Below are 25,734 nucleotides of genomic sequence, written 5' to 3'. Positions count from 1 at the left end.
ATGAAAATGCTTCTGCGTTTTCATAGCGATTTTTTGCTGCGAAGAAAAAAAATTCCCTATATTGTATAAGGCAGCATGTTATTTTAAGATTCTATGCACAGAGAAACAGGTCAATGCAGGTGAAATAGAAGTCAATATGCCCCCATCTAAAACAAAACAAAGTTGGAGGACACATTTCATGTAAGAATAAATTTTTCCTTTCCCCGCGAGCTTCCTTTCTGTGAGATCTTTAGTGGGGCCTCCTCTATAGTGAATTTATAGTGTATAAAAAACCGAAAACTAAGATAAACACCTTATGATTCAATGATTAGCATCATGATTATTTAAAGCACGTGCCAAAGTTCTTGTACGGGAGCTCTGGTGATGGTTATAATCAAATCTCTTGATTCGTGAATATTCCTCCTAATAGGATGACAGGCCTCTTGATTCAGACTCTAACCTCTTGAGTCCCAACCATGAGTTCAATCGGGCACGGTACGGAGACCTATGCCCACTCCCCATCCTACAGAAGGTCCCCTAAGTTGAAACCGTTGGTAGGCCCCCAGGTAAGACTCTTCACGCGACCCCCTCCTCTATCATGAACTTATAGTGTGAAAAACAAAAATTACGAGAATAACCTCTAGCCCTTGTTCGAGCTCTGCCAGCTTTGTAGGGGCTCCCATTTGAAAAAGTCTCTCCGCAGAGAGCAGGCAGACCTACTACACGATACTGACATAATATGAAAATTCAAGTATTTCCATCTTTACTTCAGTAAATGGAAGACAGATGGCAGCATGAACACGAAACAAGTGCAACAACATAAATATGTTACGGCCACACATACACTCAGAACACACATTTCGGCATGTACTGATTCGTTAGAAATTCCGTTGAGGACGGTTAAGTAGTAGTAGTAGCCATGCGGGGACCTCAGTTGAATAGGAGTTCCACGATAAGATCTGCACAATGATTTATGACCATAAATATATATGTATTAAGAGCAAAGACCCTTTACACATGGGGGGGGGGGGTTGGATAGTAGGACCGTGGTCCCTCCCAAGCCGATCAAAAATGAAGTCAACTTCAATATATATCGGTTAAAAAAAATTAAAATATCGAGAGAAAAGTACCCTTTATGTGCTATTTTAACCAATTTCTGTTCATTTTAATGCTTTTTTAAGGGTGATAACTCTAAATTTCTCGGCAACACAATTTTTGTACCCCCCCCCCGACCCAAAGTTTTTTTTGCCCCCTTCAAAGGTCGATCCTGCGTACGCCCCCTGATTAAGAGGTACCTGAGCCATCTTTCATTTTTTCATGGGGCTATGATGCTGTTGAGACGGCAGTACGGACAAACTTTTTTTGAATAAAATATTCAAAAATTTGTTCCGTAGAACAGCCTCATTATCATCAAGGGTTCCACTGAGCAGCTTTATAACCATCAAGGGTTCCACTGAACAGCTTTATAACCATCAAGGGTTCCATTGAACAGCCTTATAACCATCAAGGGTTCCACTGAACAGCCTTATAGCCATTAAGAGTTCCGCGAGAAACTCTACGTTGGAAACCACTGACCTAGAGACTGTGTAAGAATGGGAGTGCCTAGAGACTGTGTAAGCATGAAAGTGAGTTAGAGAGTGTAACCATGGTAGTGACGTAAAAGGTGACGAGTGCGTGAGCATTTAGTGACTTGGAAAGTGTATGTGAGCCATGGAGCAATCTAGAGAGTGCGTGAGCAAGGAGTAAACTAGAGAGTGATAAGTAGGGGAGTATAGGTAAAGAATGGCCGAATTTTTATAGCCCACGGGCAGCAAAACCGCCTCGGTTTTTCATGTCGTTTTCCGAGTATTCCAAACAATTCCTCTCTTTTACATGTGTTTGTTTATCAAATTAGGTTTCGCCAGAGTACACTGAGTACTCAAAGACGCTGCACTCGGACGGACTCGAATCATCAAGTCTCAGCCTGCGATTCACGGCGCAGCCGGACCACTTCCAGGACGGGAGCATGAAGCTCAAATGCACTGCTTCGATCAAACCAGCGGGATATGCCATGAGTGACGAAGAGATGATAACTGGCGGGATGCAGCAAAGCTCGCAGTTACAAGTCAACGAGGACATCGAGCACAGTGAGTATTATACAGGGTGTCACGAAAATCGTTCGAAAGGAATGCAATAATTTTGCGATTCATTTTAAATTCCCGTAAGATATCAATTATTAGTCAAGAGAGCCTTCTGTGATAGTTGAACTTACCGAATGCTGTATAATTACTGGGGAGAATCCAAAAATTAAAATTTTTATACGGTTCCGATAAAGACAAATATAATTATTGAAATTTGCGTATCTCTTCGTCAAACCGAAAGAAGCTCATCCAGTTAGAATTGAATGAAAATTCGCTGAGATATTGGTGATTGAAATTCTTAATTTTTTAGAAACCACAACCAGATGCGTATTTACAGGGGAGTTGGCGGGCTATAGCCCGACGCGGGAAGTTCGGAGGAGCGGAAGATTAAGGTAAAAAAAATTATTAGAATGTGAGAAGTGTGGTGAAAAGTTTTATAGCCCACAAGCATGAAACCACAAGTCCCACAGAGCGAGGAACTATGTCAGTGAGTGACCAAACGAGTGACCTACAGGGTTTGCAAGCATGTGAGTGAACAAATGAGTATGCAAGCACGTGAGGGATCAAAAAGAGTGACCAAGAGACCAAAGAACCTGTCAGTAGTGACCAAGAGAGCGAGGGACGAGGCTAGTGACCGACTAAAAGAGTGACCTGGAGATCAAAGAACCAGGTCAGTGAGTGAACGAAACATTGTGTAAGCATATGAATGACCATACGAGTGACCAAAACAGTGTGTAAGCATGTGAGTTACACACTGTGAGTAACACCAAAAGAGTTACCAAAAATGTGTGTAAGGACGTGAATGACTAAAAGAGTGATCAAAACAGTGGGTAAGCATATCAATGACTAACAGAGTGACCTAGCGAGCAAGGGACCGGACCAAGACAGTAAGCGATCAAAACAGTGACCTAAAACGTGTGCAAGCATGTAAGTGACCAAAAAAAATGTGTGAACATGTGAGGGGCTATAATAGTGACCCATAGACCGAGGTGTTTTTACGGGGGGGGGGGGGGGGGTTCAAGAAGATTATAGCGCACGGCTGCAAATTTGAGTCAGTAAAATTAGACTAGAATGGGAGAAGAGCGGCAAAATTTGTGTAGCGCTCACACGCGGAAAGACCATTAATCCACCTCTTCCCATAAATGGGCAAATTGCCCAAAAAAGGCGGCTGCAAAAAAAAAAAGAAAAAGAAAAAAAGGAGAAAATAAAAATATATGAAAGTGAATACTATTAAAAAAATCCCATAAAATTGATGGTCGTCGTACCCTAAAATTCAGCTACCCAAAAATAATAAGCCCGAAACAGCAGGGCCGCCCTTGCCAGTCGCGGGGCCCCCGGTGCGAAAATAATAGTGGAACCGAAGGGGTCTAAAAATTTCCATCATCCAAAAAATCCAAACATCATTACAAAATACACAGGGGAATGCTGAAAAATACCTATACAATATATATATATATATATATGCACAATTAAATGTAATTTAACAAAAAAAAATTAATGGAAATAATTAGTGGAAGGCTTTTAAGCTAGACATATGGTGAATATGAACTTTTGGAGCTTTCATCAGAGGGCAGCACTTAAAGTTGAACTTTCATGGGGTTTTTAAAAGATGGCTTCCAGGAAAAAGTACCTCCGGAAAAAAGTGTGATTTATTACATAAAATCATAAAATTTAGCAATAAAATTCTGCAAAAAATTGTATGAGAAGATGAATATGCCCTATACCATCTTGGCTACAAAAATTGGAACGAAATGATTTAATTATTCACCAAAAAATTTAAAATTTGAAAAAAAAAATAAAGATTTGATGGTATTTATATCTTTAATGCGTTTTTTGAGTGTCAAAAAAGCCAAAAAATGAATGCTCAGGTATTTAATTGAACGTAGTGTACCTGGTATCATAGCCATGAATGAATCGTGAAACCGCACCGATTATTTGCGTATCGTAAAAATATCTGAAAATAGTTACTCTACTGAATTTAAAAATGTTTATTAGATATGTGCCAACGATGTAATTGATGAACTTGACGTTTTCGTTTCATAGGGAAGCCATTGGAGAGCGTGAAATCATCTGTAACGAATACCGAAACCAGCGGTAAGTACGGGGAATAAGTATTTGTACGTTTTGATTTTACTGAGAAAAACACTAACACTAAATATTAATTGGATTTTTCTTCGTGACTAATTTATGCGTCAGAAGTTCGATTATGAAATCGAGAAAAATATCAGGCCTCTATTTCTCTCTCTCTCTCTCTCTGAAGTCCTTATACGACTTCACTCGTCTCAAGTATGACAGGTACGCCACTGGCATTCTTACCACCGAAGTATTTTCCTTGTATGAATTTCTCTTAATACCTGAATATTTCCACCACTTAAAACTCTCACGCGCACGGGTAAGAAAAGACTGCCGTGTCTAATTACATGTTCAGAACGTGACGTGTCAGTCAGTGTCGGGTATTAAAGGCTCTGAAAGTTTATCCTGCGGCGACTACGTGAAGCCTTCTCCGAGATGGAGCTTAAAAGCTTCTCCGTTTTGTTGACTCATACGTAAATTTATTCCAAAGAAAGAATCAAACTGATATTACGAAGGATGCTTCAACTGCAATTCAAAACATACATATGCAGTACAAAATATTTCTTTTCTTTTTGAATTAATGTTTTTAGGTTAATAATTGGTGTGGAAAACTCATATACATGTTTTTATAGATTTCTGTATGAATCCTTAAAAGAGTAAATGATTTCAATTGCAGTATGACCCCTCCCCCCTCTTAACCGTCGCCCCCTCAGATACGGTCACTCATTTTTTACGGACAAATGAAAATTTCCCGATGAAAAGTCTATTTAAATCATGTATTTCGAACCCTTGTTTAACGGTCACCTTCAGATATGGTCGCTTACACCATTTTCACCATTCGTTCCATTGGAGTCCCTCGGAGTAATATGTGGAAATGAACTGAGAACGGCACATTTACAGCTCACTTAAGTGACCCGTGGTACAGTTCTAAATCACTTAAGTGGCCCGAAATACATTTCCAGATCACTTAAGTGACCCGCGGCATACTTACAGATGCTTTAAGTGAGGCACAGTTTTAGATCACACAAGTGACCCGCGGTACATTTACATGTCATTTAAATAGCCCGCTTCAAATTCACAGATCACTTAAGTGACCCACAGCACATTTACAGATCACAGCATATTTACAGATTACTCAAGTGAACCGCACCATATCTACAGATCACTCAAGCGGCCCACAACACAGTTACAGATCAGTTCACATTCAAAAATAACTCAGCTGGCTGTCGAATACTTAAGTGGTCCGTGACACTTTTTCAAACCAATGAATTGGCCCTCACTTCCCTAACGGTTGAACACCCTTGCCGTAAGGGGTGCTCTTTGATTGATGGTAAGTATAGGCAATGCTCGCGACTTGATAAAGGTTGAAGACCTCTGAATTAGAGGATAAGATAGCTATTCGTTCCCCAGAGCATAAAATGTAACTAATCCAAGAAGCTAGACGGCAAGTAGAAGAGGTTCGACTTCAATACCACCAAGCAAACTGAAGCCATTTGCAACGATGTAACTTGTCTACAATGGCTGCAGTTGTCATTCATTCTCGCAGAAACCTCACTCGAAGGTGAAAAAAACAATGTTACTTGACTGTGTGTGTTTTTCTATATTAATACGAAGTATTTTTTTCTAACACTTCAAGATTAGTGTCTAAACAATTTATAAATTCATTGCTATTATTATCTTGGCATTACGCCAGAGTTGTTGCCTTTAAATTTGTATTTATTTCTCTCACCAGGAGCCCAAACTGCAGTCCACGTGTCACATTGGTTCGTATTGTGTTTACCGATTCTCCTACAACTGTGCACCGGTTAAGAGACAACGAGAACTTAATTAGATAGACTATTTTCTAAGATTTAGCGAGAGATAAGTAATAAAAAAAATAAAGTATAAAAAAAGTCAAACTTCGCTTAAAACATCGGATCGGCGACGGGCGAACAAAGCGCCCGCCATTTAACGCCAAATCGGATTAACGATCCCGTTTGTTTGTTTGTTTGTTTGTTGTATGTACATACTACTACATCTTCTCCCACGTACAGAGTTGAATCCTCTTGGAACTTCTTCCCACATCAAGGATTACTGTTACAACCATTTTACTGGAACTGAAGTCACGTATTTCGGTCGTCGGATACACGGATTAAAGAGTCATTGGATTGATTGCGTGTCGTTTTCGGCTTCGGATCGAATGTGAGAAGGTTTAAGTGTATGTGTGTGTGTTTCTTTTGTTGTTGTTGTTGCTGTTTTTTTTTTAAATAATTTTGTATAAATTTTATTTTATCCGTATATATATATATTGTATAAAGAATTTTCTTTTTTTTTTCTTCTCGCGGAGAAAAATCCGAACGCCATGGAATACACCAGATGCAATATCTGTATCGATTTGTAAAGAGAGTTTCACCTTGAAAATTGTTCGAACTTTTTAAGATGCCAAATGTGTAAATAAATCATTCGAAATCAATTTCGAGTTTCGTTTTTGACATTTTTCAACAGTTTGTTTCAATTTGTTTCTTAGGATGAAAAACTTTAGTTTATGTTCAAAACGTTTTTCCTCGGTGCTTTTTTTGGAATTGAGAGAATTGGAAGAGAATCTGAAAAAGATAAAAAAACAACGTTCGCGGTTGGAAATCGAGAAATTTCTCAGTCTAGAAACTTGGCAAATATTAACCACATCAATTACAGCTTTTTAGTGAATTTTCTCTCGAGTAACTGGAACATAAATTGCCTTAAAACCATTTTAACTGCGCCATCAGAGAATGATTAAGCACTGCTTTGGCTATTTTTCGCCGCCATCGCTAGTGGGAAGAATATAATTTTTCATTAATATTTTTAACAGATTTTAAATAGTATTTATTTTTGAGCCGGTCAGTAGCGGATTATGAGTCTGGGCCAGAAGGGCATCGAAAGGGATGCCAGTTCTGGTTGTAATTTTGTTTTTACTATTTGTGAGTACGTCTTTGTACGGAACCGTAAACCTGCCAAAAACCAAGCGACAGTAGTTCTCAATGTTGTGTCATATGTCTCCCTTGCGTTCCTGGGATATTCTGGGAAATAGGGGGGGGGGGGGCACCGGTTAAAATACGATAAAGTGAGACCACGGCAAGGGCTGAAGTAGGGGCCACAAAGAGTTGTGAAGATTTTAATGTGATAAAGCTTTTAAATTAAAAACAATGGAATATATAAAATGCTGTATATTCTGTAACACTTCATGTATAATATAAAAGTCTATGTACTTTTTAGAAACCGTCTGAGCTGTCCGTAGAAATAGGGCTATCTTAACCCACGGGCTCATGTGGGCTACGACCCGGGCCTCATATCCATAAGGGGGGTCTACACAATGAGATCTGAGGGTTACTATAATCTTCTAATGTAAGTATGTAAATATGCAAGGTGTTACTTCCAGAACTTAATGTTACCAAGTATGGGGCCCCAGAACATTAATTTGCCCGGGGACCCTTGTTGTTGAGAAAGCCGTACATATAACCACCCGAAGAAGGAATCTCACTGAACTCTAGCCCGTGGTAGGCGTATATCCAGGGTGATGTGTCGGGGAGGGGTTGATTTATTGTGATGGTTCGTTGGATCGTCCCGTATTTTATACCGGCCTATTTTTCCATGTAATTTGGCTCTTGCGAGGGGGATGATCACCCCCTTTCTAGATCCATGCCTGACTCAGGGTTCCAGAAAACGATCTTTTAGAGTTTTTGTTTATTATATAAATGTAGTTTTGATTAAATTCAATTCTATAAGTAGAAAGGATCTTGCTCTTGAATAAGGGGTATTATAAGTGAACATATATACGGGGTATCATTACATGGCCCTGGGTCTTGCGTATTTTTTGTAACCGCCCTTAAGGGAGGAGCCCTTAATGTATATTACTCCCATACGTGAGGGTTGGAAAAAGAAGAGCATTTGCTGTGCAGGACCGGAACTAGAGGGGGCCAAGAGATACTTCTCCGGGTGCCAATCTTGAGGATATAGCAGAACGTCAGTATTCTGGGATAAAAAGTAAAAAAAAAACAGTAACTGTGCACTGTGAGTGCGATCAAAATGAAGACAGCGTTAATAGATGGCTTATAAAGAGAAATCTGTTCATTGTATAAGGATAGATAAAAATGTAAATGGAACAGTAGTGTGTGTTATAATTTAATTATTTTTGAATGAGTTGTGGGGAAACTGTGTTGAAGTAGAGCGGAAGACAACCTGTACTGCGGAATGGACTCGCCCTAAGTAGTCGCGTGGAATCACGCGTGATATGTGCCGGCGGTCGGCTGACATTATCGTTCAATAGGCAATCAATTGTTTTTTCACCTGCGTCTGCGGAATGTTTGCGAGTAAAGAAGAGCAATGTGGTGTTATTTGTTTTTTAGTGACAGAAGGAGTTGGAGTTAACGAAGTGCATCGGTGAACGAAGGCAGTGTACAGTGAACAAGCACTGTCATTGATCCATGTGCAGGATTGGCACACGCGTTTCCACTGTGCACTCACTTTCCTGTAGTGGAGTTTCTCTTGCGGCGGCCCACCGATTGATGACTGAAGACGCACCGTGTGCAAAAACGCATAGGCGCGTGGGAAAAAAAGAGAAAGTGCTAGTGGTGATAAAAAAGAAGAATCTGTTACGCGACCAGTCTACACGTCTGTCGCAATGGCGAAGGATTAGCTCCGTACGAACTGCATCTAAATTTTGTCAAGTTTCCACTTTCAACGTTAATAATGAGTGATAATTATGGATAATAGTAATGTTATAATTATGTGTAATTCTTAAATGTTAATAAATAGAAGATTATGATTATCAGTGACCATCGCTCATCTTTACTATGTAATGATGACATTGAATGGGACTGAAACGCACTCCCACCTTCTTGCTGATGCCCCTTATTGGGCGTCGTCTCTTTGGGTTGATTATCTACTAAACCAGACATGCACCTCGTCCATATTCCTCTGCGGAACTTCTAACGAATTGGTACATGTTGGAATGTGTGTATGTATAGTGAACCTTCCGTGAAGTTTGTTTCTGTGTAATGCTTGTTATGTGAAGTGCTGCCATCTGCAATCAATTTTTTAAACTTTGAGTTTTTTCTCAACTGATAGTGAGTGAAGTGTAATGAATGAATAATTGTAACGTTGTGTGTAGGCCTGTTGCTCTCTACGGCAAGACTTTTTAACTGGGAGATCAGCACGCATTCACGCAGGGTTGATTATCTAGTTGACCTCTTCCACAAAAGCGTAAGTGATGACTAGGTGACTTTAGCCAAGTAACGTATCATCATTCACAAATTCGCGGCCCCCGCGGAAACGCTTGTGACAGTCCTGCATACGAGTCAGCGACAATGCTTGTTCACTGTACTTTGCGCACACCAACTCCTTCCACCACTAAAAAAACGACTAACACCACACATTGCTCTTTTTTAGTCACAAACATTCCGTAGACGCAGATGAAAAAACCGATTACCTGGTGGACGATACTGTCGGCCGACCGCCAGTACATATCACGCCATTTCGCACGCCTACCTAGGGCAAGTCCATTCCGCAGTAGGGGTTGGCTCCCTTACTTCCCGTTATACCTCTACACAAAATACACGAGCCACATGCGGCCTGCAGGTCAGATGTTGGCCACCCCTGCACTATGGTAACGAAAACCTAGAGGCAGAGGATTAACTCTCGATATATAGAGGACGTAAATTACATAATTTCGAGGCATTTTTCTTGTTCGTGTTATTCAAATCAGATGCCTATAGAAGACTGATTAGATAGCAGAAACATTCAACAACCACTAGATATTCGAGACGAGCTCCAGAACGAATACGGAGCACAAGTATTTACAAAAAAAAAACACTTGTCTTACTGCATCTCCAGATACAACCTACCTGTGATATATATATATTGAACATCATTTAGTCTTGATTTTGGTATCAGCTAGGTTTCCTCGAGATTGAAAACATATTTGGATGTTTCATCAAAAACAAAAATAATGGGAAGAATTATTTGATAGAGATTTTCATTCATTAATGATCATTTATGAGCTCATAATTCAATACGAATGCATAAGTGACACGTTCAAAAGCAAGACCATATATTTTTTTACGCTGTCATTTAGGGTGTGTGTTAAGAGCATTTAAAATGATAATAAACATCAACTTTCATTGGAAATATAAACTATAAAAAGTTTTGTAAGTGTGGGTTTGGGATCAGTTAACATAATGCTGCAGCAATCTGAGGACTGTTTTGGTCGACAATTGGTACCAATGTCATTGAGCACGCGAGAGGGGGTGTGATGGGAAGTGAGTTCGCAACTTCCTATTTAACTCCATGCTGAAAGGATGCGCCTCTCGCCTCCATGTTATTGTTGCTGATGATGGTTTCACATTTTCGAGCTATGAAAAAAACCTCTACCTCTTCCTATAATAACAACCCAAACAAGTCTATTACTGATGACTTTCCGTTGCTCTGTATAACCTACATTACTCATACGGAAGGCTTTTGTGGTGGGGCTGTTTTTTTGGCCCTCTACAACTTATAATGATAAAAGGTTTTTACCCCCTAAAAGCACAAAACACGCTTTCTGCGTCGACAAGTGTGAAATACTGCATCCGTTGACTCGTGACCACAGTATCGATTGTTTCTGCACTGAACAGAAAATAGACTCAATAAAGTTTAAGATAATCTCACATTTTCAATGAGAATTCTCACCATTCACAGAATTTCTGCCTCAGCAAATTAGAATTCATTTGCATTTTAAAAGTAAAACGGAAGGAAATCAGTCAAGAATGTTTGGAATTACAGAGGTTCATTACCATCGCAGTTGTCTGACTATGTAATGAGCTGAGAAATAACAATCTCAATCTTTATGCGTGGCAATGCTTGATTGGTTCTGAATAAATGGATTAATCGAGCTACGCTAAACGCATTCAAATAAATATTGCATGAATAGAAGAGCGTTGCTTTCCTACATTGTTTTTTACCCTAAATGGCAAACGTTCTGAAAATAATTATAAATAACTGAGGCTAATAAATACGGAGTGATTCAGAAAAGCATCACAAAACTGAAAGGGCAATTCACGGGCATACGATAACAATCCAAAATCACACAGGAACATAGGTGCGCAAATGCCATCCGGAGCCGCTACAAGGAAGTTGTTGCACCACACACTTTTAAAGCAATCCCGACCTCAGCAAGCATGAAGGCGCAATTCTCACAACAAAAATGCGTTAGGGGCCACACATACACTCAGAACACACATTCCGGTATGTACCGATTCATTAAAAATTCCGCAGAAAATTTGTACGAGGTGCATGTCTGGTTAAGTTAGTAGCAAGCATCCAGTCCACGTGGAATTTCTAATGAATCGGTACATACCGAAATGTGTGCGTACTGGGTATATGTTTGGCTCCTAACATATTTATGTTGTCAGAATTGTGACTTTATGCTTGCTGAGTGCAGGATTGCTTTAAAAGTGTGTGACGCAACAACACCCTATAGCAGCTCCGGATGGCGTTTGAGCACATGTTTCTATGTGGTTTTGGATTGTTATCGTATGCTTGTGAATCGCACTTTCAGTTTGGCGATGCTTTTCTGAATCACCCTGTATGCATTTTTCTGATTTATGCAATTGTAGATTTTAAAGAGAAAGGCATATATGCATAGATTATGCAAATGAAATAATAACATATACAGGTTAATATACGTACAGCGTCCCTCCACATCCAGGGGTGACCACGAATACGAAAAATCCGCGAATAACCAAAACCCTAAAATTTTGTTTTTACGCATGTAATTTTTAAGGTATCTGCCAACAGCTCCAAGAGATAGGAGAAATCACTTCGTTAAAACGAAATTTCGTCATAAAGAAATTTCAGATTTTTGCATTGTTCCTATGTAAACTTATCTGGGGGATTAGAAAAGAGTTCGCCAATACGTGATTTTCGCTATTACGGTATTCGACTGTATTTGCAGATTAAACAATGACGGCTATAGTATGCAAGTTATGCAATGCATAACTTGATTACCTTTTTTATCGCACCCACACAAAAACAGCACTTTCTACGTGAGACATGTGGATCAAGCAGTGCCGTCTTAAGGCATGGGCCCGGGGCCTAAAGAGAAGAGGGATCCTCACAAAAATGAGATCCGGTTGAAATTTTCTAGAATTTCCCAGGTAGAGCCTCAGAAATATCACGATGATATCACGATGATGATGATGATCACGATGATATCATGATGCTCTTAAGACGGCCCTGGGATCAAGGGCTATATAGTAGCAGGTGTAGCTACAGCAACACGGCTGATCGAATTTCTAAGTTCTTATTTCTTGACGCACAGTATTTGACTGTAGATTCATTGATGCCGTAATAACGGGGTAACCGAAGCATTGAAGCCTTTGTCAAAATTTTGAATTTTCCTCGCAAATTTTTCACTTTTAGAAACATTAAACAACAATCTTGCATAAATATTTTCAGAAGCACCAGAAAAACCTTTAAGAGGGATTTTTTAAAGGTTTACATTTAACACGTACAACTTATACAGGGTGGGCAAAAAGTCCGTAGAAAATTTAAAAACCGGAAAAATAACAAAAGTAAAACAAAAGATAAGCAATTAACGAACAGAATGGATCCAAATCGTTTGGAGGCTTTGACTTGTGTACGTCAACGCCACCTATAGGCTGTTTTTTAGTTATTTTTTTCCTGTCAAAAAATTCCTGTGACCTAGCGATGCTGACCCTGCAAACCATTTTTTATTTCGATTATTTTTCCGGTTTTTATGAATTTGTAAATTTTTTACGAACTTTTTTGCCCATCCTGTATTTTGTTCCGAATTATTACCTCAACAGTGTTTTCCAAAGAAAACTGGGAAAGAAACCGCGAATACGAAAACTGCGAATATGGAATCCGTGAATACCGAGGGCCGACTGTATATAGTTTTCGGGTTGTAAGGCCAGAGTGAATTAGGAATTTCATTAATGAAAGGCCGAGGAAGCCTTACAAGCTATGCCGATTACGTATAAATTTACGAAATCCTTTGAAACAAAAATTTCAATGGTTAAAAAAAATTAAAATTACTGATAAAGTTATACTTTGTGACGTCAGCTGAAAGTATTGAATTTGAAGCTTTTCGTATAAGCCACTTTCTCATCTTGGGCTCCTTCACACACCAGGCTGATTTATCCATCTTTGAGCGTAAAATGATGTCAGTATTATCTAATAGGTATAAGCTATAGCTAATCGTTGCTCCCCATCCTGCTTTTATTTACGGATAAGACGTCACTTTGGTCAAAAAAGGGGTTTTATGACAGAGACGGATGATTCTATATAGGCACATTCAACTGTTGTTTGTCTACCAGGGAACAAAACTGCATTACTTTTGCCAGGGACGCTGGATCCAGGAGCCAATTTGACCCTTGTGTCGAAATTCTTTGGCATCCTCTTATAAAATACAAATATAAACGCCACAACAGGTAAATTGTCCAACGAGGTGGCTGAAAATCGCAGCAAGCCTTATCAAATCGTTAATACCAAAGTGGTAGAGGAATATCTTTAGCCAGCTTTGAATAATACCATTAATTTACCTGCGGTTTTGGTGTTCGATATTGAAACTTCCACTTCAGTTAACAAACGTATCGATTTTGCGGTGAAATTTAAAATTCAATAAGCCCCAAAACCGTACCAAAAGTTTATTATCTAACATCGTCTAGTATGGAGGGTTCAGAAGCCAATCAGTGCAAGTCAATTAAAAATGAGGAAAAGGGACCTTTTATAGCGCTATTTGCTCTGTTGCAATATAAAGATAGTGACTTGAATGCTTTGGCAACTGAAAGTTTAAACAATATGAAGAGCCACTAGCAATACAAAAGTCATTTGGCGAAAATTGATTTTCACTGATTAGTTCCGAGTCCTCCATATACCGGGTGCATAGATAACAGGGCGTATGGCATTTTACTGGAACCGTTGATCCTAGAGGCGTACTTTCAGTTATAAAAAATATCCAAATAACGCATAGTACTCGGATATGTCATTAATATTTCAAGGGGTGTATAGTTATTAAAATGAAAAAAATCAACTTTTTATATGTACACCCTGTTCCCAAGGATTGAGCATCCTTGCCGTAAGGAGTGCTCTTTGTTTGATTACGTGGTTACCTATGCACATGGCCCCCACATCCTAAAACAGGGCCCCTAGGCTGGGATCTTTCACGGGACCCCCTTTATGATGAATTTATAGCGTGAAAAAACAAAAAAATGATTAAAATCCTCCCGGGCCCCAGGGCTGGAGTCTTGTCAGCCCACCCCTTGTGGGGGCCATGCCTATGCACCCTGTATATTTTAAAATAATTCATAAAATATTTCTCATAAGTCTAAATGATTAAGGATGCATTTCAATACAGAATTTGGAAATGAACATTTTCCACTGAATCTCTGACTTTAATAGACATCATATCTGTGAGACGTAATTCAAAGGAACATAAAAAACAGCTCGAGATTCGTGTATAAAATCAGCTAACACAGCGGAAATAATAAATACTCGAGTCTAAAATTTCTTTACTGTTTTGAGCATGCTATTACATAGATCTTTCGGACTGGTGGGGTGTGGCCGGCCGACTCGCCGATAAAAATGAGTCACCTAGTTTAAGGGGTAATTTTACATTCCGAAAGCGTATGACATTCAACACCATCGCCCCTTGTGTTGTGCTCCGTGTCTCGAATGACTAACCACGGCAATCTCCTGATGGACAACCGGCACAGCTGTTGCAGCAACAAAACACATATAACCCTCTCTCACTCTTCTACTAACATCAATGTCATCCTCCCTCAAGGTTGGAAAAAAAAACCGCAACATGTTTGAAACCCGGAATCAGCAATATCCACGGGAAAAAAAATCGGTGGAGGAACATTTGAAAATTCAGGATACCCCCCGAGAAATTCATTCAAGCATCCGATTTCAAAAGCGATCTTCATGTTTGTGCTTTGAAATAGAAAATTAGAAATGAAGATGGCGATGTGTAAAATCGAACATATATACTATTCAACCATACATGAAGCTACTTAAACATCCCCCAGGGCATGTGCAGAGATACGGGGATGGGAGCGTGGAGAGCATTGCCCCCCCCCCCCCAGCGTCAAAGGTGAAGTTCACTGATCTAATGTATATATATGCATATATCAATTGACATCATCATCATCGTGCCCCCCCCCCCCACACTTTCAAGTCTATCTCCGCCTATGCCCCAGGGAGATTCGGTACAAGCCGGAGCTGTGTGCTGAGTAATTATGTGTGGCCTCTCTACGAGTACTTATGTTGGCTGGCAGAGTTTTATTTGTTTCATATTATACCAATTCTTGTATTCCAATACAGGGGCTTAACCAGAAATTTCGTTCGGGGAGGGGACCAAAGTGGTAGAACAATAGATTTGACCATCTTTTTCCCGTCATTTTCTCACATTTCGGGGGGGGCCCAGACCCTCCAAGTCCCCTCCCCCGCTACGCCCTTGTTCCAATACCATCTGTCTGCCATTGAAGTAAAAGTGGATGAGTTTCATGTTACATAAGTATCGTGTTGAGGGTCTGCAGAGAATAGGGTCTAGAAACTTTTGCAGTTATAACCGAGGTTACGCTTTTTTTTTTTTTTTTTTTGTCTTCCGCCTGCAGATGCTTTTTTCACAAAACGAGACAAACTCCGGTCTATTGGCATGAACATAGGAGGAGATGACTTGGAAAAGTCTGGGGGAGGAGCATGGTTGTTATTGCTGGGGGGGGGGGGCACAATGATGTTGATGTCAATTCATATATACACATATACATTAGATCAATCGACTCCACATTCAAAGCTGGGGGGAGGGGTGTATCTCTGCCCATGGTCATGAAACATTTACTACCGAGTGAGTTGTGCCGGAAGTGTGTGCATATCTAGCAGTGTGAGTGAGTATTTAATGGGGTATGTGAATTTTAAGTACTGCCATCTGTATTTATTTTGAATTGTGCCATCGTAGACAGGGCCGCAACTAGGGGGTAGAAGGTTCGGGCGGGTGCGAATTTGACCAATTTAACCTCGCTTTCAACATTACAAGGAGGGGGGGGGGGCACCAAAATTAGAATTTGCGCCGGTTGACCAAGCATGTTGTTGTGGCGCTAATCGCAAGTCTGTTGCGAGATTGAACGGGGAGATCGGCTCGCATTCACGCCTTGAAGTTGGGAACCAAAGAAAACCAACTTTAGCCAACCACTACTGAGCGACGTACGTGAATCGGACTCGGGTCCTTGTGATACCCACACGACCACAGCAACGTTGCTGCCCGCACTGAAAAATTATATTACTTTACTTGTGACGTTTGTTTTTTGTTAGCTTTACTGATAAGAATCAATCGGGGCTTGGATATATTCTTATATTTGGGAATGTGTCGTTATAACCGAGTTTGACACCATGTCTAGAGTCAGTAACTGGAAAACAAAAGGAGGAGAATTCGACTCGCCATAACAGGCTGGCACAGCGGTTCTCAACCGGCATTATAGAAAAAAATAATAAAACCTAACAAAAAATAATTATAAATATTTTTAAATAATAAAAATAAATCATTAACTTTAATGAATAATTAAAAATGGGCGTACGGGGCTACGCCATAGAATTTGTTAACTAAAAAGGGCTTCGCGAGTCAAAAAAGGTTGAGAACTGCTGCGCTAGCACATTACCCCATTATGCCGGGTGCATAGATAACAGATGGCACTGCAATTTACTGGTGAACGTTGATCCTAAGGCATACTTCCAATTAGTAAAAGCATCAAATTAACGTGTGGACCTCAGATACGTCATTCATGTTGCCAGAGGGTGCATGGCTATTAAAATAAAAAAAGTAATTTTTTATACGGTTATTCTGTGCTCAAAAACCCAATTAGAAAGTTAAACAAACCTTAATTACCCTGTCTTTTCTACGGGCCATTCAAGTATTACGTCAGAAAATATTTGGCCCTTTTTGACCCCCACGTCAGCAAAATTTCGCCATCTCTGTTCTGCTAAACCCATGGTCTGCGGACCAAATGTGGCTTTCGAGGTTATCTGATGTGGCCTGCCACCTCAAACCTAACTTTGTAAAAGTGCACTAAGCGGCACATTTACAGATCGCTTAAGTGACCGTGACACAATTCCAGAGCACTTAAGCGACCCGGACACATTTCCAGATCACTTTGATCCGCGAAGCATTTAGAGATCACTAAAGTGGTTCTGTAGGAGACTTATCAAATGGGAGAATGTTAGTTCAGGTGCCCATAAACTAGCGAAAGTTTTTCCTTGTTTTTGGTGCACCAAATAAGATGCCACACATTAAGAATATTTCCTATTTTTCATAAAGGGTGGTTGATGACGTAAACATCCTTCAAACTCCCCCCCCCCCTCAAAAGAGAGCAAATTGGAAACCCCCTCCCCCCCCATCGATGCTGACGACGTAATACTTGAACGACCCTTAAGGCAGAAAGAAATTCCATGTGTTTAAGGGCAGAATTACACTGAAAGTTTTAGAAAAGTTTTTTTAAAACTTGAAAAATGCAACCAAGAAGTTAATTGGTTACATTTGCTCGAATGCAACCGATGCATTTTTCAAGTTTTATACAAAATAACTTTTACAAAACTTTTATAGTGTAGTATTGGCCTAAGTGAAATATTCGAATTCAAGGAAATTGGGAAAAAACGGCATATACTACAGGAAAATGTTTTGCACCCTCATTTATGCTTCCTTCAATATTTTTGTTTTTAAATTCAAATATCTCAGCGAATATGGTGCTTACAGATGTAGAATTTCGTTAGCTGGCCTCGGGAGAGACAAGGCACCAACTTTCTAAGTTGGGTTTTGAGCACAGGGTGTCCACATAAAAAGTTAATTTTTATATTTTAATAACTATACAACCCCTAGTGATATGAATGACATCTGAGGTCTACACTTTATCTGGATACTTTTTCTAGTTGGAACTATGCTTTTCTGGAATCAAAGATTAACCAGTAAAATGTGGTGCTAGCTGTTAGCCATGCACCCTGTATACAGTATGTGTGTGAGCCCTTTTTATTTTCCATATACTGTAGTGTGTTTCATTTTCATAGCTTACTAACAGGTAGTTAAAGGGGCAGAAAACTCACACAACACCTGAACTTCAATTCTAGGCACCAAATATTTGATAATTTTTTATATACAGTTTGAAACCTGAAAATGTCTACATACTCAAATGATTAACATAGCAATTGAAATAGGGTTTTGAACTATATTAATGAATTGTCAATAATTATATTCAATACTAATGCAATGTAGGCAAATGAGGAAAAACAAAAAATTTTCACTATTTATTTCCGACAAAAAAAAAGAAAAACAGTTATAGTTGTTACAATTTACACAGGTATCAACACATCGCATAATTTTCTTTTAAAATTTGAAAACTCAAATTCAACAAAGTACCAACAGAATTGAAAATATGAAACTGTAAACATACAACCAAAAAAAAAAACTGAAAAAGAATAACCATGTTCACTAACAAAAATTTTAATATAAAGACACTTCATTTAAGGATGGTTTGATATTCCACTATCAAATTATACAGGGTGGTTGCTTAATTTCCCTTGCCGCATTTTTCTGGCAAACCATTGATCCTAGAGGCGCGTACTTCCAATTCGAAAAAATATCCAAATAACATATATGACTCCGATACCACATTCATGTTACAAGAAGTTGTATATATAATATATAGCTATTAAAGTAAGAGTATTAACTTTTTATTTCGTCACCCTGTCCTCACAAACCTAAGAGAAAGTTGTTACCCTGTATCCTCCTGAAGTCATCAAAAAAAAAAAAAAAAATTCCATGTTTCTAAGTGCAATATTCACTGAGATATTTGAATTCAAAAATTGGAGAAAACGCAGGTAAGAACAGAACGAACTAACACGAACACCACTTCTCTTCCTCATATTCTTTTCCTTTGTGATGTTCTTTCCAAACTATTCTCTGATTTTTGAATTCAAATATCTCGCGAATATTGCACTTAGAAACACGTTTTCTTCCCCTCGGGGGAGAGACAGGGCAACAACTTTCTGATTGGATTTTTGAAGATAGGGTGTTGGTGCAAAAAGTTAATTTTTATATTTTAATAACTTACAATCCCCTCTCAACATGAATAGCACATATCCGAGTTCTATACGCCATTTGGATATTTTTCTAAATGAAAGTATGCCTCTAGAACCAATGGTTCGCCAGTAAATTGTGACAAGGGGAATTATAGGATCTACCTATATATAGTTGGTGCATTAGTAGAATCAAAGTACACAGTTGAAAATAAGACAATAGAACTTGGAGGATTTTTCAATTCTCGATATATTCTAAAAATATACTTTTGATTCAGAAACTTTTTTTGGCAATAAAACAAATGTTGAAATTATTTCACAGACTACAAATCAACAACTTCAATAGGACATTTCAGCAAAACCTACGGCACATTACATAAGTAAGTAAAAGCTCCCTCTCTGTCATGAAAAAAATACTTTTTAAATCAATATACTCTTGTAAAATTTTTATACTCATTTGGAATGTATAAAAGAATAAACATTTACCGAACATCTGAAGAAAAATAATGGAATGGAACATGAAGCTATGTATGACACTTGTTTCAGCTCAGTATAGCCCATGACTCATGACTAAATTCTGAACATTGAATGAACGTGTATTATGTGGTACCTAACCTTTTTTACTAGACAACACTCAAAGTAACATTCTTGTTGCCTCTCAAATAGTCAAGAAAAATAAGAATAATATAGGCTATCTACATTAGATTAGGGCTGTTCTTTATTATAAAGTATTTTCAGCACACACTTTGTTCTATCACACTCTTAGGAGTTGAGTACCACTGATGTATAGGGTGTATATCATGGGCCTTCCCCATAAAGGGAATGGGGCCTGGCATGGCTGCTACCTGAGGAGCAAAAATTTGCCAAATGATGGAGTTATGGAGCCAAATGATGATTTTTTTTTTCCTTTAAAGTATAAATTTACTATAAAAAGTCTGCCAAAGATACAGCCTGGGTGCACAGCTATGGTTTTTTTAAGGCTGCAATAATAGATATACGATTTTTGTGTTCACTGTTACAGGAAAGGTATCCCTGACAGTTTTCTTTTGTTTTCCTTGTGGATGACAGAGGACAAATTTTTTTAGTCAATTACATGCTGTGACATACACAAAAATAACTTTCCTAAATTCAACCACTGTAGTATGCCATGAAAAAAACTGTTTCTGTATGATAAAATTTTGGGATCACAAACCAAATATGCTATCATAAAATTTTCAAAATCAGCAGGCTATAAAAAATTTGCCACTTTGCATTCTAATGCAATGTCTTTGACCACACCATTACTGTAATTTATTGCTCCTTCACAACTTCTCATCCTTCCTGGGCCTACTTAACCCTAAAGTAAATACGTCCCCAAACAGCCCTAATCTAATGTAGATAGCCTATATTACACGTGCCCTTATTTTTCATGACAACTGACAGCATATAGTCAATGGGTGAATCAATATTACTGTATTTCTTGGCCATCATTTATCATCATCATTTATCATTACCATCGGTACATCATTCATATTGTAAACCCTTCGAGCAGCATTGACAACATACCACGCCTCCTTAAGCCTCTTATTTCAACATTGACAAGCCAAGATATTCTGTAAAGTTGATTCCTCAATCGGACACTCTACCCCCAGACCCTTTAGTTTGCATCTGATGAGAATCCGAAGAAAGCCAACTTTATTTAAATAGATATGACATTTTGAAGGGGTGTTAGAGATTTCTGCTGTGCTGCTTAAAGAATTAAAAACAGTTTTGGGGGCTGAAAGCTTTACTCTGATGCACTGTCTATGATAATTTTTGTTTTAAAAAACATAATCTTCAATTCTATAGTACTCATACATTGAACAATCGTTTTCTGTGTTGATAATTTTTCTTCAACATCAGCCCATGCAGTTGATAGGCAAAGAAATAAGGTATTCAGTTTTTGAACACAAAAGATGTGATACAACAAATCACGCTATCCTGTAAAATCATTACACAAGTAATAATCATTGTGTTCAGTTGTATATTTGTGTTTGAAATTTTCCAAACATTTAATAAAATGTCATGTCATTTAATAAAATATTTACATCACTTTGAATAAGAGCATTTGTATTTCCATATACATAATAATAATTTAAAAGACGCTAATGAAACAGAAACTGATTTGTTTCCTATTATAGTATAAATAAATATGAATATGACACGATAAATTATGCAAATACTCAGTTTCAATTTCCAACTCATAGACATGCAACTGATTTTGACTGGAAAATGTAAACAAAGAGCTCAAGTTTCTATAATAAAAAGAAATTCAAGCTATTGTTTTTCCCAAAATCACACACCTGCCACAATTTCCCCCCCCCCCTTATATATGTCAGAAAAGTATTTCATTTACATACATATGAGCAAACTAACCTTACATTTTGTTCATTAATGTCTCAATAAAAATAATCAAATTTTCATCTCATTGAAATTTTGAATTTGGTGTTTCAATTTTCATACTACAAGGATACTACAATCGTACACACATGAAATGAATGTTTCGTACATGATCAGCCACAGCTTACCAAAACCTATGTGAAAGGCAAGTGGTGCCAGATTAAAAACAAAAACAAGGAATGTACACTTTTCCTTTCTCGTTTTTGCAATTTGATACAATTCAAACTTGTTCTCGATAAAAATTCTTCAAAAAGATGGCCTTAAAATATGAATCTCATTTTACAATCTCAAATCAAGGTAGAGCTTTGTCATACAAAAAGGCATTTTGTCTGGGGGGGATGGGGGGAAATACCTTTTTCAAGGGAAAATATGCATTACTTGCATGTGTGTTCCCAAAAATTTCCCTAATTCAACCATATTTTTTGTTATAAAAGAAAAGGAAAGGGTAGATATGTTATACTTAATGCTTTCACTGGAGTTTTTAAGCCACAAAATCCTCTCATGAAACTTCAACATCTAAAAATATCATAAATCAATTTGATTTTTAAGTGACATGAAATGCAGAAATAATGCACATTTATGAAACAGTAATTGCAAACTGTAAATTCACATGGGAAATTCTATATCAAAAATTCTCAAATATTTAAAAAAAATTTCCTCCACACACACACATAGCTCTTCCATCTTCTCTTACGCCAACCCCTAGGATCTTGTCATATAACTGAAGCTTCTATTCCTCCCCACCAGGAGCAATATCACCTAGATTGGGGAAACATCCCACTACATTAAAGGTTCTTATTTATCTTGATCTTATTGTTTCCTTTCCACACCCTTGATACAATAAGATTTACCCTTCCCCCCACCCCCACACCTTTTCAGAAAGTTTTCTGTTTACTGTGAAATTTAGTTGCTTTTTTTGTAATCAATTACATTATCAATTAATAAATTTTTACAAATTATTTTTTATGTATAATTTATATATTTAATTCTCTGTTTGGTTTATGGTAAATAAGTAGTTGTGGCTTTTCTTTTTTTTTTTTTTTGAAAATTAATTCAAAAATGAAACTAAAAATTATCATCCTTTTTCAAATTTCATTATCTTCCAACTTTTTCAAAATTTGAGAGAAAAAAATCAAAAATACATTGTTCTTCACTTACTGATTCCAAAACAATGCTATATACAATTTTTTTAGAACTTGATAAATTTCTTGACGTTTCTTATGTCATGCTCATGACAGTATTAAATTCAAGTATAGCATGCTAATAACACAAGGAACGATTACTAAAAAATCTCAATATTTTGGACGAAAAAGCAACTATTGCAACGTACATTTTACTTGACACATTTCTTTAAGTGAAAGCTGAAAAATATGGTGTCAAAATGCCAGTACAATTTATGTTTCTCAAAAAATCCAAAAAGTCAATTGATTTTTTTTCATCTCACACCATAAAAATGCTTTGCTGCACCCCCGGTCAAGAACTACTGCTCCATATCATTTCCTCATTACTGTTTTTAGAAGGATATAATGATTTTGATTGTATTGGGTTGTCCCCAACCAAGTTGTTCAAAATAAAAATATAAATGAAATTCATACAAAAAATAACATGCAAATAATACATCATATAAAATTACGGAAAAGAAAAATATATATACTTGTTTCCATTGCTCTGAATCATATTGCAACACGCTGAAGAAAAAAGATAATATAGATAGATATATATTCTCTGTTGTTGTATATAACACTTTTTTTTCTCAGGTCACTTTGATTTCTAAGCAACACTAAACTAGGAGATCTTTTCTACGTAACAATTATTTCAATTTGTTTCAATACATTTTTTTTCCTGCAATTTCACACATAGAATGACAATATGCAACTACATAGCTATACATTTAGCTCATAATGATCAATTCAAAGAACACACTGATAAAGAATTTCAATGCACACTCAACAAAGACGAATAGCCCTCAGTGTTTGCTAATCGCCACCAACCTACATCAGTTAGCTCTCAATTTCCCCCCATTTATATACTGCTCGCTAGAGAACTGTGCCATGATATATTTGTGCACACACATGTGCCATAACTGCACACGAGATCCATTCACATATAACAAAACATTCAGAACATCAAGGCCAATCTCCATACCACACGTGACATGATTTTCAGAGTTCTGAAAAAAGGAAACAAAAATCAAAGCTCTTTTCATTGTTCTGTCTTTTGCATCAGTTGATCTCCTCCGCATTAGTCGCTGTCTTCTTCCTCCTCTTTTTCTTCTTCTGTGCTCTCTTGGACAGCTGTTGTGGTGGTTGGTATACTTGGGGCAGATGACATCAAACCCTCAATATCATCTGGCGATTTGAAGTCTATTTCGACTTTGTATTCATGCTTAGAAATGTAACGCACATATTTCTCAGGAGGCGTGGAATTGCTAACTGATACAGATCTTACTGTAGTATGTGAAACATATGTTGCAGGCATGGTGAATTCGACATCAACGTATTGCTCGAATGTTTCTGGGATCTGATCAAATGAGGTCAATTCTGTTCGAAGCAGGAATAGTTGCTGTGTGTATGCACCTGAAGCGGGCAAAATAGAAGAAGAGGTTTTAATTATTAAACTTATTTCACTTATTCACTACAAAAGTCAATTATTTCACTCATAAACTAAAGATTTTTACTTGAAGCTAGCTTTTAATATCCACAGATCAGTTAAAAATATATACAACAAAGCAGGATTTAAGCTAGATAAAAAATTCCTTTATCAAAAAAGCAAAAACGGGGAGAAAAGCTTTAGCAAAATGCCACAATGCTAATGATTGATGGTTTAATGTCTACTAGTTTTGCACCTCCTGTATGAATTTTTGCAAAAGTGGCTACTACTTCTTTCGCCTTCTAAGATTTCTTTGGCATTTTGCAAAAAATGCGACCATAGCTTAAACACTGCAACAGAGAGAACCTTGATAACTCAACATTTATTATTCCTATGGGTTGTCACAATACATGCAGCCGTACGGCATACGATGCAACATAAATTCAATAGAGAGGGAGAAATCTCTCTAACTCAACATAAGATGTCTGACTCCCCCAGCTTTTATGTTGACTATGATTTGTAAAATGTTATCACAACTAATTTTTCAAAGTTGCTCTGGCGTTGGCCCAGTCAATACATTTTCACGACATTGTTCACAATATGTTCAAATGTAAATAAATGTGCATGCATGAATAAATGATACTCAAAAATTGTGAGGGAGAAGTCAAATGAAACCTTGCTAACTTGACATCCACTTAAGTAGACATATTTGTCCATACTTCGAGGGTGTTGAGTTATCAAGGTTATATCGTATACATATTTCCACAGTAAATGTAATAGAAAATAAATGTTGCAGATACAACGGAAAAAGGAGTTCACAAGGGCAAGAATAAACTTAGATTATAAGTGACAACAAATGCCATTGGATATATAATTCTATTTTATTTTTAAGTAAAGCAGTTTTAAGAACACTTTTAATGACTGTGGATGAATCTAAATCTTTCTCTTTCAGCATTGTCAGCAATTTTTCATGCACCCTATGAACTGATTTGCAGCACAGCGAGAAACTCAGAAAATGTTAAAAATGAGCTTAAAATGTAAAAATATACACACACACTTTGAGATAAAAAAATATCAAACAGCATCCTAAATAAACACTGTCATTAAAGATCAAAAACTGACCTAAAAGAAAGGATTTGAAAAATGTGACACCATTTCCAGGACTCATGCATACAAGCATAATTTTGGTTCTTGGGACAGAAACAGAAAAAGAGGAGAAACTTAGGATGGCATACAGTACACATGTGAGAGAAGAGAAACACAGCTGCTTTTTTATTGTCTTGTTGACAGAATAAATGAAACGTTTTTAATGTTATAATAAAAAAACTGGAGTGGTGTTCATTATAGAGATTTGTTTTACAATATAGTCAAGCACGTCTAATGATATTGTTCTTCACATGCCAGAAGCATGAATGTGCAAAATTTTCCTTTTTTTATCAGATGGTTGGATACCTAATTTTGCTAAGTTTTTCCTGAAATG

The 25,734-nt window shown here is 37.6% G+C and overlaps 2 protein-coding genes across 2 annotated transcripts in view; one reads left to right on the top strand and one right to left on the bottom strand.

Moving 5' to 3' along the window:
- The window catches only part of LOC149075468 (uncharacterized), a 182,602-nt gene extending 175,978 nt beyond the window's left edge, over positions 1–6,624 (top strand). Inside the window, exons 5-7 of the mRNA XM_089242827.1 lie at positions 1,874–2,105; positions 4,143–4,193; positions 5,905–6,624. Coding sequence (XP_089098953.1) covers positions 1,874–2,105; positions 4,143–4,193; positions 5,905–5,981 — 360 coding nt within the window. The 3' untranslated portion in view covers positions 5,982–6,624. The remainder of the gene's footprint in view (positions 1–1,873; positions 2,106–4,142; positions 4,194–5,904) is intronic.
- Positions 6,625–22,528: 15,904 nt separating this feature from the next.
- Positions 22,529–25,734, bottom strand: part of stnB (stoned B) — a 35,265-nt gene continuing 32,059 nt past the window's right edge. Inside the window, exon 9 of the mRNA XM_089242826.1 lies at positions 22,529–24,241. Within this exon, the coding sequence (XP_089098952.1) occupies positions 23,907–24,241 (335 nt within the window). The 3' untranslated portion in view covers positions 22,529–23,906. The remainder of the gene's footprint in view (positions 24,242–25,734) is intronic.

The sequence above is a fragment of the Pholcus phalangioides genome, unplaced genomic scaffold (assembly GCF_987345545.1).
Source record: "Pholcus phalangioides strain wild (caught in Gottingen) unplaced genomic scaffold, Ppha-v1.0 ptg000015l_1, whole genome shotgun sequence".
Classification (NCBI taxonomy): Eukaryota; Metazoa; Arthropoda; class Arachnida; order Araneae; family Pholcidae; genus Pholcus; species Pholcus phalangioides.
The sequence above is the reverse complement of the archived record's forward strand: the minus strand, read 5'-3'. Positions and strand labels throughout refer to the sequence as shown.